At 41.2% G+C, this 20,068-nt stretch overlaps 1 protein-coding gene across 1 annotated transcript in view; it reads right to left on the bottom strand.

The window, feature by feature from the left end:
* Positions 1-20,068, bottom strand: part of LOC126355908 (venom carboxylesterase-6-like) — a 95,647-nt gene that overhangs the window by 61,752 nt on the left and 13,827 nt on the right. Inside the window, exons 3-4 of the mRNA XM_050006421.1 lie at positions 18,246-18,522; positions 11,355-11,540 (exon numbers count right to left, since the gene is read on the bottom strand). Of these exons, the coding sequence (XP_049862378.1) occupies positions 11,355-11,540; positions 18,246-18,522 (463 nt within the window). The remainder of the gene's footprint in view (positions 1-11,354; positions 11,541-18,245; positions 18,523-20,068) is intronic.

A 20,068-nucleotide genomic window follows, 5' to 3' on the forward strand; every position in this document is an offset into this window, starting at 1 on the left:
CAGAAATCATACGGGGAGATAGAGTTAACAGGGGACGCCAGGCGTGTCAGAGGGGTCACAAAAGATAACGACGCAGCCAGATAGCCGAGGCAGCGGTCCAAGCGGCCAGGCAGCTGCGCGTGATAAGCAAGGAAGCAGACTCAGCTATTAAGATAGAAAGGGCGCTCTGGGCAGGTCCCTTAATAAGCAATAACTTACAGTATCAACACTCTTGGCTAGAGGGAGAAGTCTGGGAGCGGAGAGAGAAAGAAAGAGGGCCCTAGGTGGGGACCGCACTACGTCATGAGGAGCCAATGAAGGGCTCAGGACGCAGTGCGTGACCATATAGGGAGAGGCCCCTCTACCCCTCCACCCAGCTTCTGAAGAATAGTACTGAAGTTAATACTAAAACAATCCCTAATAAGGAAAAGTTGCACTCGACGCTACGTCATGCCAAGCGCTGGCGGGGTCGAAGGGGAAGAGCTAACAAAACTCGGAGGCACGCCGCTCCGGGGAGCTCTCTCTCTCGGGTTTAGGCAGCGACGGTAGTCAGCGTGAGTAGCAGCCGACTTGGGCTGAGGGCGGGCTGCAGGCAGACAGTTGGAGATAGTCGCCGATGAGCGTATAGGCAGCGACCGCGGGACTCTGACGTAGGGTGCTAGTGTGGGCAGCAAAGTGCTGGAAAGTTCTATCAGGCAGCCAGAACGGTGGAAGTCAGTCACCGTCTCTGTAATGGGCTTGGCTATTCTGTAGGTACAATCACTACGCAGTTAGGGTGATCTGTATTCTTTATGAATAAATTAGAACTTTTATAACGTCCATACGAGTTTACTTCTACCAACATCCTAGCCTTGTACCTTCACACCAGGGAATTTAACATCTTAGCCAGATCAAAAGTCTCCCTCTCAATTAGGTCAACCGGCTAACTCCCGTTTACGAACCGTGTCGCTCAATCCCTCGCCAAACCCACTGCTTGGGACGCGACAATCCGTTCCCAAAAAATATGTCATTCCATAGATCTTAGGAAAGAAGAACCAATGGTAGTGAATGGTTTAAATCCACTTCACAAAGAGATTGCTCATTTAAGGACAGTTAACGTGTTGAGCCAAAGTGAAAGGATACTGGAAATGGAGAAGGTGATAAAAATTGAATCTATGGCGAAAACAACAACAATAATGAAAATATACGATCAGCTAATCGAAAAATATCATGCCTGGTGTACTAATCAAAGTATAATAATTTGAAGTGGAACTATCAAACCATCTTTCCCTACATTCTTGCCATCGACAAATGTTCCATTAAAGCTGCAGTCCTCAGAATTTAGTTTATTACATCACTCATTTACGTAACTGTATTAGTTCAGACTATTTCAGCCCATTTTTTAGTGGAGAATATACGATGGACTGCGAACTGTACATCTTGTTGTTCCAGAGGTCTCAACATCTCGTGCTAACTTAGAAAATAAATCAAGTGCTATTGTATTACACCATTTTTGGTAACAGTAACTACTGAAAATACCTATGAATAAGCATCAGGAGCGACCTACAGTGGAATAGTTATGTAAGCAAATCTATATGCTTGGGTGAGAAAAATTGTAAGCAAATATAATTCATCCACAAAGGAAGTGATTTACAAGTAGATTACAAACCACTACTACTGATAAAATCATGTTACATGATGCAAGCTGTTCGCAGACGATGTTGTTCTCTTTAGGAGGTATGCATCAGCAGCAGACTGTAGCGCCTTACGGAGAGTACTGACGGTTAGTACACTGTAATGCAATGGAGCTGAACGTAAATAAATATAACGAACTGCGTATAAATAGGCGAAGGGACCACCTGCAGTTCTGTTACACTATTGACCAAAGAGCACAGTGGGAATTGTATGAAAATCACCAATCAGACCAGTATAAAGTGAAATGAGCACGTAAAGAAAATAGTAGGAACAGCAGATACTATGCCAAGGGGAATCTGATCAACGAAAGAAGCGGTATACAAAAGTCTTATTAGACCGATTTTTAAACGTTACTCGTGAGCCTGGGACCATCAACAAGTCAGATTAATAGAACATCCATCGAATAGTTATGCATTTCTCAAGGAATTATTTGATTGGGGTAAGATGTTAAACGAACCACAGTGGTAGACACTACAAGAGTGGCTTGGTGCAACAGGAGTGGTTTATTGTTGCAGAAGTCAAAGCGAATATGATAATGGCGATATTTCCTCTCGTGAAATGACTGCACATTCTTTCCACGCATTATTTGCTAACAAAACTACGACGGCTGCTAAATGGTAGTAGTAGAGGAAGATCCGTCTTTGGAGTGAAATGTCAGAAATGGACTTGTTCATAAAGTATTTTTTGATACTTTTGGGTATTAAAACATGCGTTTAGCCAATGAGAGAAAGCATAATATGCTTTTGTGTTGGAGGCTCATGATCTTGGCAGTGGTCGTTGGTTTTTCGTGTCATTACCGGATAGAAGTCTCATCATTTTATTAAAATTTTCAGTCAAAGAACATTTGTGGAGCTCTGTATTGGGGCACCTTGTTTAATACGTACTGCACCTAAGATGTGTTGAGAAAAGACAAATTGAAAATGACTGTACTGGAAGCTGGAACATCGCTGGCAGGACGCAGTATGCTACTGTGATGACACTGGTATAACTGTCATTACGCATTTAAATAGAGCTGACAGATATGACTTCTGTATATCTCTTGCTATGGAGAGAATTATATAAGTATCATGGAATGTTAATAACGTCACATTTCTGGAAATATTACAGCTACAAAATTATTGTGGTTTAGGGCTGCATAAATACAAGATCCACTGTGGACATCTTCATCTCTGCCGAGTGCTCATTGGCACACAGGTAAGTAGCGATCGATCATAGAGTTAATCCTCCGTTGATATGCCCACTGCCTCAATGTATGTGTAGAGAGGGAACACTAATTCTGTTACTTCAAGCCTGGCCCTTGGCCGAGGTGCTGTGTCCTCTTCATGAATGGTGGCACTCATCGAGATTTCAACACGCAGTGGAGTGAGTGGTGTGGCAGTGGCATACAGCAGGAGCAGAACCTGTCTGCTGCAGCTCCCCAACGTGACGTGAACCGAATGGCTGGAGAGGCCTTCACACGCCTTACTCGACTGAAATAAAGACGTAACTGTCCCCATACTATTCTGTACCAGTGGTGGTGATAGGAGAAAAAGTATAGGATTTTGTTCAGAGCGTAATTTAGTGATTCTCTGTATTTGTTTTTTCAAAATTCCTATAGGGATAGTTTTCTTAAATTTCCCGCTGTTATTTACAAGTCTGCTAAAAGGTCCTGAGTTCGAGTCTCGGTCCAGCATACAGTTTTAATCTGCCAGGAAGTTTCAAGTCTGCTAAAATCTTATAATGTCACACTCTTCTAAGAAAGACTGGTAGTAATTTCATGGTGTGAAGGCCATTGTTTTTAATATTCTAATAATGTAAGGATGGGGTCCTTACTGTGAAACATAGAATCGGTAAACATTAAAAGTGTATTTGCTTAAATAATTAACTGCGCTGTTTGTTAAACAAGAAACTATTCGTGTATTAGTGCATTTCTTTAGCTAATGAACTTCGTTATTTGTCAAATGTGTGCAAGCGACTATGTGACCCAGTCAGTCTGTGAGGGATACATAATTCAGATACTTCCACTGGTTAACTGATGGTTTGCACAGGGCCTCCGACCTGTGGAATAGTCACACCTCAATCTGCAGCTGAACCTCAAGTTCTTATTGAGGATCTAAATGATTGTTTGATCACGCCTACATCTATACTTTACCAGAGCACAAGGAGAAAAACCATCGATTCTCAGGTCGTATCTGTGGTAGGCACAAAAGAAATATTTTTCTGCAGCCGGTAACCATTAATGCAGCCAGGAAGTCGCACGAATTCGTTGGCAGCTACAGATCACGAGAATATTAGGATACACATTTTCAGTTCCTTGTCGATCCATTACGGCCAATAACAAAGGATATTTCTAACCATTCTCTCACCTTCAGCATGAACCCAATGGTCTTGAAAAAGGGACTCATTAAACCTCTTATCCAAACCGAATCTGCAAAAGAACCTTCTGACTGAAGCCATATTTTCATTCTACCACATTATCTAAGGCTTTAGAATACATCGTTTAGAGTCAGCTTACTAATTACAGAACGTCAAATAATCTTGATCAATACCAGTCTGCTTTGTGGAAAAGTAGTAACACGATGAGTGTTTTTATAGAAGTGATTGACGAATTGCAACAAGTAATGAACAAACAATAGGTGACTATTAAGTGCTTTTTGGATTTCAGCAAAGCTTTCAACACTGTCGACCTTTGATGTTTTACTTGCTAAACTTAAATGTTAAAAGTGAAATCGATATTTCCTCGGTGTATCATAAAACGCCCAAAGGACTAAGCGGAAACACTGGACCCTAGGGCAGGGGGCATTCATCTTTTCTCAGTATTTCTTAAAGTCAATGAACAGAAATAACAATTGTCATAAACTTCAAGTGAGAACATACATACATGAAGTCCATCGGTTGGCTTTCAGTATACAAGCAAATATAACAACTCTTCATGCGAGAAATACAGTACCTTACGAAAAGGTAACTTTACACACGAACTGTAAATAAACGAATTTTGTATTAACAAATAGTGAAAAAATAACATTTACAAGAATGAACTCCCAGTCAGAGAACATTTATACGCAAAGCCCATCAGTTTGCTTCAGTTAGAAACAAATGTATAACAACTTGTCAAATGAGAAAGGTAATACTTTTTTTTACAGAAAACAGAAAACATTGCACGCCTGAAGGGCTATCGTAAGTACACTTACAGGGAGTCTTAAAACCTTGCCCAAATATATTCGTTTTAAAAGGAAAAGGTAATGTTATATACGGACTCTCAACTAGAGAGGCAGTAATCTATATCAGACACTTCTCTTACAAATATTTCCCATTACACTGTATTTGCCAAGTGCGGACATGAACGTCCTGCGGAGTGGCCAACTCGGGCCACACCTGGTTGTGCCATTCGGACCCGATTTATCGGCCCTACCGAAGGCGCGGAGTACAGTAGGTGCGTCCGACTTCACTTCCAGAGTGCTCCTTCCCCTCAAACGGTTAATTCAGAGGCCTGATATTGGGCGCGCCTGGGTGTTAACGGAACGTTTACCTCCGTCAGATTCAAGAACAAGCGGGAACCCGAAGTTGTAGCCCAGACCCACAACCTATGCACAGATGTAGAACAACACAATTACAGTCCAACAAATCGTGTGTGCTGACGCAGCAACAACACGCTACAACCAAATGACTCGAATACTGCTATGTTAATAAAACCCAGAATCAATCACTTAAAACAACTTTAAATAAAAGGCATTGCAGCAGTATCGCGAGAGTCAAAACAAGTTGGGACTGCTAAATTTAGCCTTCAAGTAACAATTAAACAAACTCAGGGTTGAGATATTTGAAGTAACCGATTGAGCTCACTTCCACTCGTGAAGCTCCAGAAAAAAACACCAAATGATATTTTATCCTTACGATAATCGACCCCTTGGTGGATGCCGACATTCAAATCTCCGCACAAGTGTCTCACGGAGTTAACGTACCTCGGTACATCGTACAGTTCAAAATCCACCAGACTGTCTGGAACAAGCTAAACAATCAGTTTTAAAACATTATACTCAAGAAGCCCCATGGATGGGGTGGCAAGGCAGAACGCCGATGCTACTAGACACCAAGCAACAAGAGTTCCATCAGAATGGTGCAAGAAATTGCGTAGGGTTCCACCACACATGGATAACTAACAGATTTTCATAACTCAGCATTCGCTAATAGTTTGTCTCAGGTGAGGTACACATGCAATACGCGAAGCAGAAGGTACATAGCCAGTGGAAAACATGACTACAATGACGTTACCTTATCAGTCCAGCGAAATAATCGTCCAACAGCATCAGTGAAGTAGATCACCACTACAATCTCCCAACAAGAAGTAATCGATTAACGGCCACCAACTGCTTGGCTGCGCTGACCATGTCAGGACACAGCCGGTACAACTGTCGCCTGTATAATGCCTTTTCAAAACTCCTGTTCACCGACCGGCTTACCTGCCCTTCTTGGGTAGTCGCACCGTCTTCTCTCCACCTCCCAAATCACTCGCGCTCACCTCTCGATCCGCTCACTGTCGCGCGACCGACCCACAAGTGCCGTAAGTTTAGCATCCCTGAACAAATACCGATAGCCGCAAAACAGGCATGGATCAAAAATGCTTCTTCAAGTGCTGTAGAATGGCTCTACTAATACCTTACACACCAAGAACAGTTTGTAATGTTCGGGACAGAAAGGGCACAATAGAGAAATACAGTATCTGGGGTCCTCCAAGGATCAGTATTACGCTTTTTACTTTTACCATTATATCTCGATGATGTATCGACTATTACCCCCACTGCAAATATCATTTACACACTGACGGTGGTGGTGATGGTTAGTGTTTAACGTCCCGTCGACAACGACGTCATTAGAGACGGAGCGCAAGCTCGGATTAGGGAAGGATTGGGAAGGAAATCGACCGTGCCCTTTCAAAGGAACCATCCCGGCATTTTCCCGAAGCGATTTAGGGCAATCACGGAAAACCTAAATCAGGATGGGCGGAGACGGGATTGAACCGTCGTCCTCCCGAATGCGAGTCCAGTGTGCTAACCACTGCGCCACCTCGCCATTTACACACTGACGACCCTCAGCTGTACCTAAGTGCAAACCCAACAGATCTGCAGACGGCCTTCCAGACTGTAAATGCTGGCTTACTTGCTTCATTAGAATAGACACAGAACATAGGTTTGAAACTTAACCCATTTAAAACGCAAACAATCTTACTCGCTCACAAAAGACATATTAATCTTCAGTTCAAATAATCTCTCCCATACTTAACCCTAAACAGCACAGAAATAACCTTTTCTTCCTCTGCAAAGAATGTGGTTATAATTCTGGACCATAAATTAGACTTGACTGGAATCACAACTGCAGTCTGTAAGAAGGTGTCAGCATCACTTCATTCACTACAGAAATATAAAAAAGTATTTCCTCTCCAGCTTAAAAAGAATTTCTAAATTCACTAATACTCTCCTTACTTAATTATGGTGACCATATTCTCCTAAAACTTTTGTATGAGAGCTCATGTCAGATGGGAATGGTGATGAATGCCTGTGTCATACATTTGTCATGTACGCTATTTGTACCGTATCACTTCTACCTATGAAATATGTGTGCTGTATTCCGTTTATCTCAACGCGTACATTACTATCTGAACAAAGCAGCAGAAATACTCGTTGTCAACATAGTGAAATCATCTATTTTCCACTAAACAAAACTCTCTTGTTCTCTAAATCATTTACTGTTCCAAAAACCCAAATTTGGAACAGTCATTCATACAATATTATGGAAATTAATATCCTTATAAACTTCAAAAGACAGCTAATGGCCCCCCTTCTATGACAATAGCTATTGCTTCTTGCAGCTCACACTTGACAACTCTCGCTTTTCTACAACGTTCTCTACTGAAATTCTCTTCTTTCCTTGCAGCCACTGTCACTTTCATTTCCATGCTTTCCTCTGTCATTATCCTTTGCACTTCTTCTAATACCAGCAAGGCTTCAAAAGTGCTAAACTAACCAGTTCAATTCTTAAACAGTTATTCTCGTGGGGCAGCTGCAATTGTATGCATCAATTTTGTAAAATGAAGAAACTGAATAACAGTTGTTGAATCAACCATCTTTTACTACATAAACAACTGGGTTTGGAACACTTAAAGTTCCATCATCTGGTGCAAAAACTAATATCTTTCAGCATATGAGGTCACCCATACCCCAAAATTGTCTTCGAACAAAAGTTACATGTCAGAAGGTTAAGAGGAGGATGGGGGTGGGGGGATAAATTCCGTAAAAACCACTGTCCTGTGCCACCCAAAAACCACTAAGAGGGAACACTCTTCATCTGTGTGCTCAATGTTGTGAAATTTATGTCCTCCCTTTTATTCTTCTGACATCGAAACTTAGTTCCATGACAACATTGCGGGTAGGATGACCTCAGATGGTTAAATGACTACATTTTTTCACCAGGTGAAGAAAATTTAAGAGATCCTAAATTAGTCATGTAAGCAATAAAAGAGTGTAGATTCAGCAACTATTATGTGGTTTCTTTGTTCTCACAAAATATCATTCTTAATGTTTCCATTAATTTATTAATAGTTTTACTATATTTTTATTATTATTGCCAAATGTTTCTATGCTTTACTAATGCAAATTATTATTGAGTCTTTTATATAATAACTAATTAATGTGATTTTAAATTCCTTCATTATTTTAACATAATTAATAGTATTACTTTAATTGTGCTGTTATTGCCAGTTATCGTTTTATTAAGAATGCCAGTTATTATTGTTTTGATTTTTATGGAATTATTTGTAAATGTTGTCACTGGTCAGATGTAAGAGAGATTATTAAGACCCTAATCTGATCAGGCTAAATAAGAAATAAATAAATAAATAAATAATAAGTATTGTATTTACATGTGTCTTTTGATGTTCATGTAATAAAAATTTTAAAAAATTACTTGGAATATTTGGGTGGAGAGGATGGAACTGTCCTAAAATTTTAGCCCCAAAACTTGTAACAAATTGCCATTGTAGATATTAAACCATTGGATATTAGTGTTGTCTCTTAAATAATGTAGTGTTTTGTCTTAATAATGTGAAATTCTTGAACATTAGAAGTGTGGTACCTTCATGTGTCTTTGAGTGATGATCTCTAAAAGTAGTTATTTGGAATACTGGGGGGGAAACAGCAATTAAATGCCAATGAACTGTGATTGTGGATAATTTAGATCGTACAAACGCAATGTAAAACTTTTCGCAAAATCGGTATATGAAAAATTTGCAAAATAAGTGCTAAATAACACTGGTTTCTGATACGCCAATCATGTCACCTTATTGGCCTACTCGAGTGGTGATAGAATCCTGAGCATAATGGACACTAAATTTCGGTAATTAAGGTAATGTTAAAAGCATCTGGTCTTAAATCAGATGTACATAAATTTGACTAAGAGTGGATATGGGCTACTCATAGAGGACTGGGTGAAGACAGCGATTTTGGATCATAAATTATGGTAATTAGGATGAAAGTATTTTTTTACAAATTAGACGTCCATGAACGTATCTTAAAGCACAAGAGGGCAGATTGCTTACACACAGCTAAAAGCATCTCGCAGCCTTTTGTTTACATAAGGGTACTGCCAAATGAGCAGTTTGTTTACACAAGAAGATCATCTACCAGTCGCTTTGTTTACAAAAGGGTGTCAACCATGTGTTTGGTTTGTTTACACAAGGAGACTAAGGCAGGTGACCAGTCTGTTGACATAAAAAAATACAAAATGCCCACTGTATCGTTCTTTGTTTCACTACTCACGATGTGGTGATTAATGATTAGTGGTTAAGTATGATTAGGTGAGGTCTATTAAAAGAAAGACGGGGGTCATGTTATGTGAATAATTGCCTAGGAGGGATATATGTGTGAGGTTGATACCTCTCCCGTTAAACCTTTATGGGAGGCAAACAAGGAAATAAATGTCCCATCTGTAATTTGAGTGATCTGAAATAATTGTAGCTGGCACTGTGCACCGTCTTGTTACTTTGAATGAGGTGTTTCTGCACCAGTTCATGTCGTAACAGAGATTCCATTCAGAGCCACTGTGAAATCTATACTAAAACTGCCTACTTCCATGCTGTCTATAGGAAATGTATAGTTATTTTAGTGTTAAAAAGTTCATCGGTGCTTAATTGCTTTCAAGAGACTAAAAGAACAACTGGCGTGCAGTTGGCTAGTCTGGATAAAAAATAAAATATTTGTGAAAGCACATGCGGTAATTGATTGATTATTGATGCTGTATAACACAGGTATTATCAAAGAGTTGTTAAAACTTCTAAAATAGAAAACGGAAGGAAAAGTCTAATAATTCGGGATAGCTGTATTTATTAAATTGGATTAGAGACTCACACAACCGGTTTCGCAACTTATAAGTTACATCTTCTAGTGTATAATATTTGTTGATCGTCTTTGTTGAAAGAGGAAAATATATTACGTTAGTCCGCCAATCAGTTAGACACTTTAACTGTGACAAATCGAGGAATGTGAAGTCAAAGATTTTGAAATATCCACCTCATGAGTTGCACATAATACACACTTAACGAAAATTGTGAATGCAAAACTTGTCGATTGCAATAAAAATAAATACTAACTTCAGAACTTATAGAATGGCGCTAAGGGTTTCCATCTACCCACTCAAGAAAAAGAGACAAAGTAAACTGACCTATTGTAAAACCTGCACCCCCCCCTCCTTGTACTATATTAGAAATATTCAGTTTAATCAAGATTATCTTAATCCTTATTTCTAGAGGTGAAAAAATTACACGCAGTTGAGCAAGCAAAGTATGAGAGCAGTGGCTGTGTGAGTGTTACCAGCATTTTGCATTAAAAATATTTTAGAAATGTAATATCTATGGCTGTAGCCATTTATTAAAAAGGCTAGCTGTTAATGTCACTATTACGTAGACAATTACTTTAAGCTAACTGTATTTCAGTTGACTCTGGAACTCATATTTGACTTACAAACTGGTTTCATTCGTGTTAATATCATTCTACTGTGTGTTTCCCTTAAAATTTTCTGTGTTCTAAATCAAATAATGTTTCACACAATTACCAGATCGAAAAGTGCCTGCACGACTTTTTATCTGTAATACTTGTGCCATTAATATCTGGCGCGTTCCGGCGAGTTTGATTCACAAATTTTCGTTACATCTTTTTCAATAAATTATTTTATTATTATGTTTCCTTGAATACAAAATATTAATTTTCCACAATACTATTACGTTGTATTCATGTTAATAATATGCCTACGTTCCTCGAAGAACCGACGGGATATTCCATAAATAATATGTTTCCCTTTAGTACAATTTCACCTCTTATAATCCGCCGAAATTTGTATTATTTTAATAATCACAGTATTCACAGTAACTCGTGTGGCTTATGATTCTTTACTTCTTGTCTCGCTATGCATATGCATCCAACCATAGAATCCTACCAGCTATCTCATACTCCTAGTGACTACTGCAAAACTATCAACGCTCAGTTCGAAAAACTTCTATAATCAAGAGGACAACCTCCATCTAAAGTCCACCTTCCACAGAATATGCTACTTTGTCAATGTGGTACCCTTACCCAAGAAGAAGACATCATTCAAACATCAGTGCATTTTTATTTGACAAACACCACATGCTGTTAGTGTCCACCTGATAAACGTTGACCTTGCCTTGTACAAACCTGCGGTCTGCGGCGACATGAGATGCAAGGAGACAGCCACGCCTCCAGCGCTGCGCCCGTCCAGCGTTACACACTGAGGATCACCGCCGAAGCGCTCGATGTTGCTCTGCACCCAGGAGAGCCCCAGCAGCTGGTCTTTGAGGCCCACGTTGCCAGGTACGACATCGTCGCCAGTGCTCAGGAAGCCTGCAACCAAACTGACCTCTTAATAAAGCTATCGCCTTCTGGGCGCCTCCGACTGACTAAATATATTGAAACAATGACTGAAAGTATGAATGCCATTGTAAATTTTTCACGAAGTTATAATAGTAACCATAGTGTTTCATTATCCGCCAGCAGCGTATAGTAAGTGCCTGTATTGACTGTAGGCCGATTCAGAGTTTATAAAGGGTTTTCTCATGCGGGGCATGATTAGAAATCAGATGAAACCTTTCTGTAAGGATCCGTTTGACTCAGCCATGGTCGTGTCTGCTATTGGGGAGTGACCAGCCATCCAGATTTTGTATTCCTAAATTTCCGGTCTGAGATGCAGACACATCAGACCACGATTGATAAGCTCTTTGTACATCACAGATAACAGTAATAATGACCGTACCACGTATATTATTCCTCATGTCTTACCAGAATTTGTATTTGATGCTCGCACATTCAGAACAGGTAATGGAGAATCCCTAGAAACGTATCTAGGTCTCTTTTGCTGCCATACTTGCTTAGTGGTGCAACAACATTGATTAATGTTATTGCTTTGATTAAATAACATTTAATTTTGACATCGTACATAACATTGAGAAATTTGCAGAGAGTGGAGCAGCTGAGATAGACAAGCCGAGATATCGAAATATTTTTAGGACGAGTAATTATATCGATGTGTAGATTTTGGTTATCTGTATTGGACAATATACCGAATATTCCCACTTACTGTTGCGCTGAAGAAAGATAAACTGAGCGAATGTAAATCTTTTTTAGCTTTCCGCAGACGCTGCTGAGCCAATTCAAGGCAGGCTCAAGTGCAATGTTGCAACCAGACTCACATACAGACAAGAGAGCCGATGCTGCAAATGTCGTGGCATACAAGCAAGACCAGTGCCACACATTGCTCAATTGAGATTTTCGAATTAGAAATTCAACAATATGATCACACTGTAAATGGAAAATAGTGGAATTCTGGCAGCATTGCAAGGAACCACAACAAAATATAAATCATGTAAAGAACACCTTGCAGTACACTTGCACTGCAGAAAGTGCCAAGTTGAAAGGCTGTAAGCTACAGATGGGACATCGAGGTGCAATGAAGACCGCTGACAAACCAGGCTACGTTCAGTCAGCTTCGCCAAACATCATTTCCTCTGACAGCTATAAATATTGAGGCTCCCAAGTCCCTCTATATTCCAGTTCCAGTGATCCACCTTATAGGCTGGGCCTATGAGGTGCTGACCGCCATTCGCCAGATGACTACTACCTTTGAGACGGCAGCCAGAGTAGTCCTCTGGACTTCGCTGTTGTGAGCTGCCGACCTCTCTTCCAATTATGTGAAGACTGGAATCTTCTACCATCAGCTGAATCGCGGCCAAACAGATGGCGTTATGAGTACTGTTAAGCTGTCACTGTACTGCTGCTGCGTGATAGCTGCTCCTGCTGCCCCGCCCTCCCCCCTCCTCCCCACTTGTATATGTCAGCTGACACTGACAGCTGACAAACCATGGGGTGCACCACTACTGACGTCCTATGCACGACTGCTGAAGGCTTCAGAGTCCACGAATGTGCCCTAGTGAAAAGAATCGACGAGCCGATAGGCGTCACCTCCGGATTAGCAATGCCTGCCACCGCCCAGGAGGGCTAACTTGCACAGTGTCACTCCTGGGCGTGACCATGCCGACGCCCTGGAGGGACGACTGAGCTGAACATGCCAGTGCATTCCACTTCTGCATGCTGCGTCCGCAAACCGCCTCTCTGCTGCCTTGTAGAAGATGGTCCAATTGTAAAAGCGAAGGTAAGAAATGCATAATTCGCTAACGCTGTCTCATTACCGACTGGGCCCCCTGGCAGGCCCTCACCACTATGCTCCACGCTTCTTCAACCTCCAATCATTAGGGTCACAGCCCATCGACCTTACTGTACTTCCACAGCTGCCAAATTATGAGGCCAGCTTTGTCTTTTGTGTCACCGTCGTCCCACCGTCCCACCGTCGCTAGAGTAAGTTCCACTATCGTCTTTCCCCGTGTAAGAGATGTAAGGGCTTCATTCACAAAGGGAGCAGGCTGAGCACAGGAAAAACGTAGATACAGGAACCATACGTATAACAGTTGTAAATTGTCATAGCTGTGTTGGGAAAGTACCAGAGCTCCAACCGCTAATGGAAATCATTGATACACAAATCGTTATAGGCACTGAAAGCTGGCTAAAGCCGGATATAAGCTCAGCCGAAATTTTTGCGATGAATCTTACAGTGTTCCGTAAGGGTAGGCTAAACACGGTTGGCGGTGGCTTGTTTGTTGCTGTCAGAAGTAGTTTAACTTGTCGCGAAATAGAAGTAGACACTTCCTTTGAGTTAGTATCGGCAGAGGCCATTGTTGGCGACCGGAATGAAGTAATAACTGGATCCTTTTACTGACCTCCCAATTCAGATGATACAGTTGCTGAAAGGTTCAAAGAAAACTTGAGTCTGATTTCAAACACGTACCCGGCTCATACAATAATAGTTGGTGGTGACTTCAATTTACGCTCGATATGTTGGCGAAAATACGTGTTCAATTCCGGAGGTACGCATAAAATATCATCCGAAATTGTGCTAAATGGATTCATTATTTCGAGCAGTTAGTTCATGAGCCAACGCGAATAGTAAACGGTTGTGAAAACACACTTGACCTCTTAGCAAGTTAATAACGAGCATAGCGAGATTGAATACTGTAATCCCCAAATCCTCGAAAAAAAAAGGGAAAAATATACCTATTCAAAAGAGCAGATAAAAATTCACTTGACGCCTTCCTGTGAGACACTCTCCCCTCATTCCAAATTAATAATAAAAGTGTAGACCAGATGTGGTTTAGCTTCAAAGAAATAGTATCGGCAGCAATTGAGAGATTGGTACCAAATAAATTAACAAGCGACGGAGCTGATCCTTCTTGGTACAGAAAACGGGTTGGAATACTGTAGCAGAAAACAAAGAAACAAACATGCCAAATTTAAACAGACGTGAAATCCCCAAGATTGGCGATGTTTTACAGAAGATCGAAATTTAGCGCGAACTTCAATGCGAGATGCCTATAACAGTTTCCACAACGAAACCTGACAGAAAATCCAAAGAGATTCTGGTCGTATGTGAAGTATATTAGCGGAAAGGAACAAGCAATGCCTTCTCTGCACGATAGCAACCAAGATACTATCGAAGACAGTGCTGCCGAAGCAGAGTTACTAAACACGGCCTTCAGAAATGCCTTCACAAAAGAAGACGAAGTAAATATTCCAGAATTCTAATCGAGAACAGCTCTCAATATGAGTAACGTAGAAGCAAATATCCTCGGATTAGTGAAACAATTTAAATCACTTAATAAAAACAAGTCTTCTGGTCCAGACTGTACACCAATTAGGTTCCTTTCGGAGTATGCTGATGCATTAGCTCCATACTTAACAATCATATACAACCGTTCGCTCGACGAAAGAGCCGTACCCAAAGATTGGAAAGTTACACAGATCACGCCAGTATTCAAGAAAGGTAGTAGGAGTAATCCACTAAATTACAAGCCCATATCTTTAACGTCGATATGCAGCAGGATTTTGGAACGTATATTGTGTTCGAACATTATGAATTACCTCGAAGAAAACGGTCTATTGACACACAGTCAACATGGGTTTAGAAAACATCGTTCCTGTGAAAGACACAACTAGCTCTTTATTTGCATGAAGTGACGAGCGCTATTGACAAGGGATTTCAGATCGATTCCGTATTTCTGGATTTCCGGAAAGCTTTTGACACTGTACCACACAAGCGGCTCGTAGTGAAATGGCGTGCTTATGGAATATTGACTCAGATATGTGACTGGATTTGTGGTTTCCTGTCAGAGAGGTCACAGTTCGTAGTAACTGACGGAAAGTCATTGAGTAAAACAGAAGTGATTTCTGGCGTTCCCCCAGCTAGTGTCATAGGCCCATTGCTGTTCCTTATCTACACAAATGATTTTGGAGACAAATCTGAGCAGCCGTCTTCGGTTGTTTGCAGAGGACGCTGTCGTTCATCACTAATAAAGTCATCAGAAGATGAAAACCATCTGCAAAGCGATTTAAAAAAGATATCTGAATGGTATCAAAACTGGTACTTGACCCTAAATAACGAAAAGTGTGAAGTCATCCACAAGAGTGCTAAAAGGAACAGATAAATCAGTCTAATCTAAAAGCAGTAAATTCAACTTAATGCCTAGGTATTACAATTCCGAGCAACTTAAATTGGAAGAAACACATAGAAAACGTTATGGGGAAGACTAACCAAATACTGCGTTTTATTGGCAGGGCACTTAGAAAATGTAACAGACCTACTAAGGAGACTGCAAAAACAAACAACAAAAAACAAAAAAAACAAAAAATAATGATCAAATGTGTGTGAAATCTTATGGGACTTAACTGCTAACGTCATTAGTCCCTAATCTTACACCCCCCTTAACCTAAATTATCCTAAGGACAAACACACAGGACTCGACGCTCCACCGGAACCAGCCGCACAGTCCATGACTGCAGCGCCTGAGACCGCTCGGCTAATCCTGCGCAAGGAGACTGCCTACACTACGCTTGTCCCTCCTCTTTTAGAATACTGCTGCGCTGGGTTGGATCCTTACCAGATGGGACTGACGGAGTACATCGAAAAAGTTCCAAGAAAGGCAGCACGTTTTGTATTATGGCGAAATATCGGAGAGAGTGTCACAGAAATGATACAGGATTTTGGTTGGCTATCAGTTGAGAATGGAATATTCTCACGAAATTCCAATCACCAACTTTCTCCTCCGAATGCGAAAATATTTTGTTGACACCGACCTACATAGGGAGGGACGATCACAAAGATAAAATAAGGGCAATCAGCCACGCGCTATGCGAGATTGGAGTAATGGAGAATTCTGAAGGTGGTTCGACGAGCCCTCTGCCAGGCACTTAAATGTTATTTGCAGAGTATCCATGTAGATGTATATGTAAGCAGGCACTTGCCTCAGTAGTGACTGATGTGCCTACTCGTACTCTTCAAGAACTACAATCAGTGTTCTGGTGTCGCGGAGATAAGACAGTTGGTTCTACCCTTTCACAAAGTGGATGACAAAAGAGAGGGTATAGCTTTCATTTATGGTGAATGTCACCAGATTTTTGGTGTAGTGGTAAATTTGTAACTGAAAGTTATCATCATCGTGCTTCACGATCTGTAATTGAAATCATTACTTAAAAGGTCAGTGTAACTCGATGTGTGAAGAATAAAATAAGCCAACGAATAGCAACCGCGATTGATGAGAGATATTGAATCAACACTTAAGCAGCTTTAGCACAGAACCCATAGATTACTATGAGGCAAAAGGGGTGACAGCATGGGATAAGCGAAAGAACTATTCTGCGAATACCGTATTCGAACCCATTTCGTATATTCCACATTTCGCTCCATCAATAGCTTCATGTAAAGGTTTTCAAATCGATTACAGTTCCCTGAATTGCCTGGCGAAAAGTGAAACGGCGTCATTTAAAAATTTGTGTTAGCTGAATGAAGTGGTTAAACAAGATCGTTAGTTAGTCCACATATTTCCATTCGTCAACAGTCCAATGTTGGTGTTGACGGACCCAGGTGAGGCATTAAGCTTTGTGCCAAGCAGTCATATAGGGTACGTGAGTCGTCGTTGGTGCCGTTCTTGCAGCATGTTTTTCCGGCCGTAGCGATTTTGGAGATTTGATGTTTTTTTCTTACGGGATTCCTGATATTCACGGTACACTCGTGGAAAGGTCGTACGGAAAGATCCCCACTTCATCGCTACCTCGGACACGCTAGTGTCCTATCATTCGTGCACCCACTATAACACCACATTCAAACTCACTTAAATCTCGATAACCTGTCACTGCAGCAGCAGCAACCGATCTAACTACTGCATTAGACACTACTTGTATAATACAGACGTTGCCGACTGCCGCCCCGTATTCTGTTTATGCACTTGTGCATTTGAATACGCAAGCGTATACAAGCTTCAAATGGCTCTGAGCACTATGGGACTTAACATCTGTGGTCATCAGTCCCCTAGAACTTAGAACTACTTAAACCTAACTAAACTAAGGACACCACACACATCTATGCCCGAGGCAGGATCCGAACCTGCGACCGTAGCAGTCGCGCGGTTCCGGACTGAGCGCCTAGAACCGCTAGACCACCGCGGCCGGCTACAAGCTTCGTTGGCTCTTCAGTGTAGCATCTGTCGTTGTTCAAGGTCACTAATCTTTATACTTGATGTTGTACTCATAACAACAAAGAAATGAGTAACTTGTTAGCTTACATGTGGTACAGTAGGCAGACATTCGTTGAATCTCTTCTCTTGATGCCAGGGCAGTTGTTTGTGATGATGTTTGTTATATTGCTACGCACATGTGAAGTCCTATGAGTCCTCTTCGGAGACCCATTCAAATGACAGAGAAAAAAAGATATGACGCCCTTTAAATACAGCGTGTCGTAACCCTGATGTCAAAAACGTTAATAATTGCTTGAATATGTTAGAGTATTCCCCATGTTGTCCACTGGCAACTTGGCGAGTACCACACCTCGATGTCCTCGTGCTGGACGTATTCAAGGTGGTGTGTCAACTGCGTCACCATGTGGTTAGTATTTTGAGAAATTAATTTCTCTTGTCTGCATAATAATGGTTTACACTTGGCAATACGTACCGAGCGGCCCGAGGCGGTAGTTGATGGTGACCAGTATAACTCCGTACGAGACGAGGAAGTCCGGCCCAAACTTCTGGTCGGAGCCACTGCCCTTGATGAAGCCTCCACCATGCACGTAGAAGAGCACGGGCAGCCCGGCGCCCTCCTGCGGCACCCCCGGCACGTACACGTTCAGGTAGAGGCAGTCCTCCGAGCCGGAGCCCGTCTCCTGCACGCAGTCGCTGCCGTACTGAGTAGCGTCTCGGACGCCCTCCCAGCCGCTGGCAACTTGCGGAGGCTGCCGGAAAATAGGTGTCATCTTCTGTAGCACGTGCACATATAGATAATACTGTCTCATATAAACATGATCTGAAGGTGACTGCCTTATAACTAACGGAGATTTTAAAGTTTCTCGGATATTTGTTTTAACAAAGGTATTCTCGATTTCGTTATTGTGTTGATTTCTATCAGTTCTCAGTCCATGGTTCACCTTGTTTAAAGATGATAAAACGTATCGAGAAATTAAATCTTAATATAGACCACGTAGGACGTCCACCTACTGGATGGATTTTCAAGAAGGATTCTTGTACAAAGTTCGACGTCCTTCCTGTAAGGTGTTATTGTCGTATGGCTAAATTACAATACGTAATTCTGCTGCTACCTCGATAAGAGAGCACAGTCTATATTGGAAACTAAATAGTGTTATTTGACATATAACACACAATACATCAATATACTTCTCTTTTGGCAGCTGAAAACCTAACTTAAAATAATAAACGTCTTTGTTTCACATTTCGTCAGCAGACAAAACATTAACCTCCAACAAGCACACAGTTTGTTCTGGAGCGCTGTACTTCACGTAGATCTGATACCAGTATATCCTGTCACCCTCCAATTCTAACTTAAGACGTGGCAATGGTGTGGTGTGTATGTCCTTCATCAATGAGCGGATTCAGAGCAGTCAGATGATTCAATATGGAAACTTGACAGAATGACCATCACCACACCGTGAATAAAGTAGCTCGATTTGTTGGTCTGTCAATGCGGACTGTTAAACATGTCTACAAAGAATGGTGCACCACTTTCTACCGTATAACATGCCGTAAGAGCAGTGTTTGTAAGAAGCCTTAACTGAATGGAATTGGAGACAGATGTCACATTGTCAGTCACAGTCGTTTCACATCCGACAGAAGTTGTTGCTCTCATTGCACGGAGATCAATTTCAAATTGTTTTGGAGAGAACATTATATGAAGGTAATTGCATTAAATGGACGATCGTAGTTGGCAACCTGCCTAAAGTATGTTATTCACCGTGTCACATAAAGGTCGACTTCTTCTATGGTTGAAACAATACAGAAAGTGAGTAGCGTCCCACTGGAGACGTGCACTGTGGAAATAATGTAACGCTTCAGCTGAACCAGTAGCCTAATGAAATATTTGGTTCACAAGGTACTGCATACCATACCAGTTTGACAAACACAGACACAGTGTCTCACCTCGACTGTCTCACTTTACCCCATAGCAAATGTCTGGAACTATTGGGAACGACAGGAGAAAATTAGAAATAAATTTCCCCAGCAATGTCCTAGCTATTCTGGAGTTAACATAGCAGATCACAAACCGTCCTGTAAATGTGGTCTTCAATTCCACGTGAGGTGAGCATAAATCATATGCCGCACAATATAACAATTTTGCGACAGGATAGAATTGTAAATTCATACATACATAACTTTTTCGTTCAAGCTGTGATGAAGTGTTCATCAGATCTAGTTACGGTCACTTACGCTCAATGAGTTCTAATAAAATGCACTCATAACTATGAGCAATTTACGTAAAAAATGTAA

This window comes from Schistocerca gregaria, chromosome 3, assembly GCF_023897955.1.
Source record: "Schistocerca gregaria isolate iqSchGreg1 chromosome 3, iqSchGreg1.2, whole genome shotgun sequence".
Lineage (NCBI taxonomy): Eukaryota > Metazoa > Arthropoda > Insecta > Orthoptera > Acrididae > Schistocerca > Schistocerca gregaria.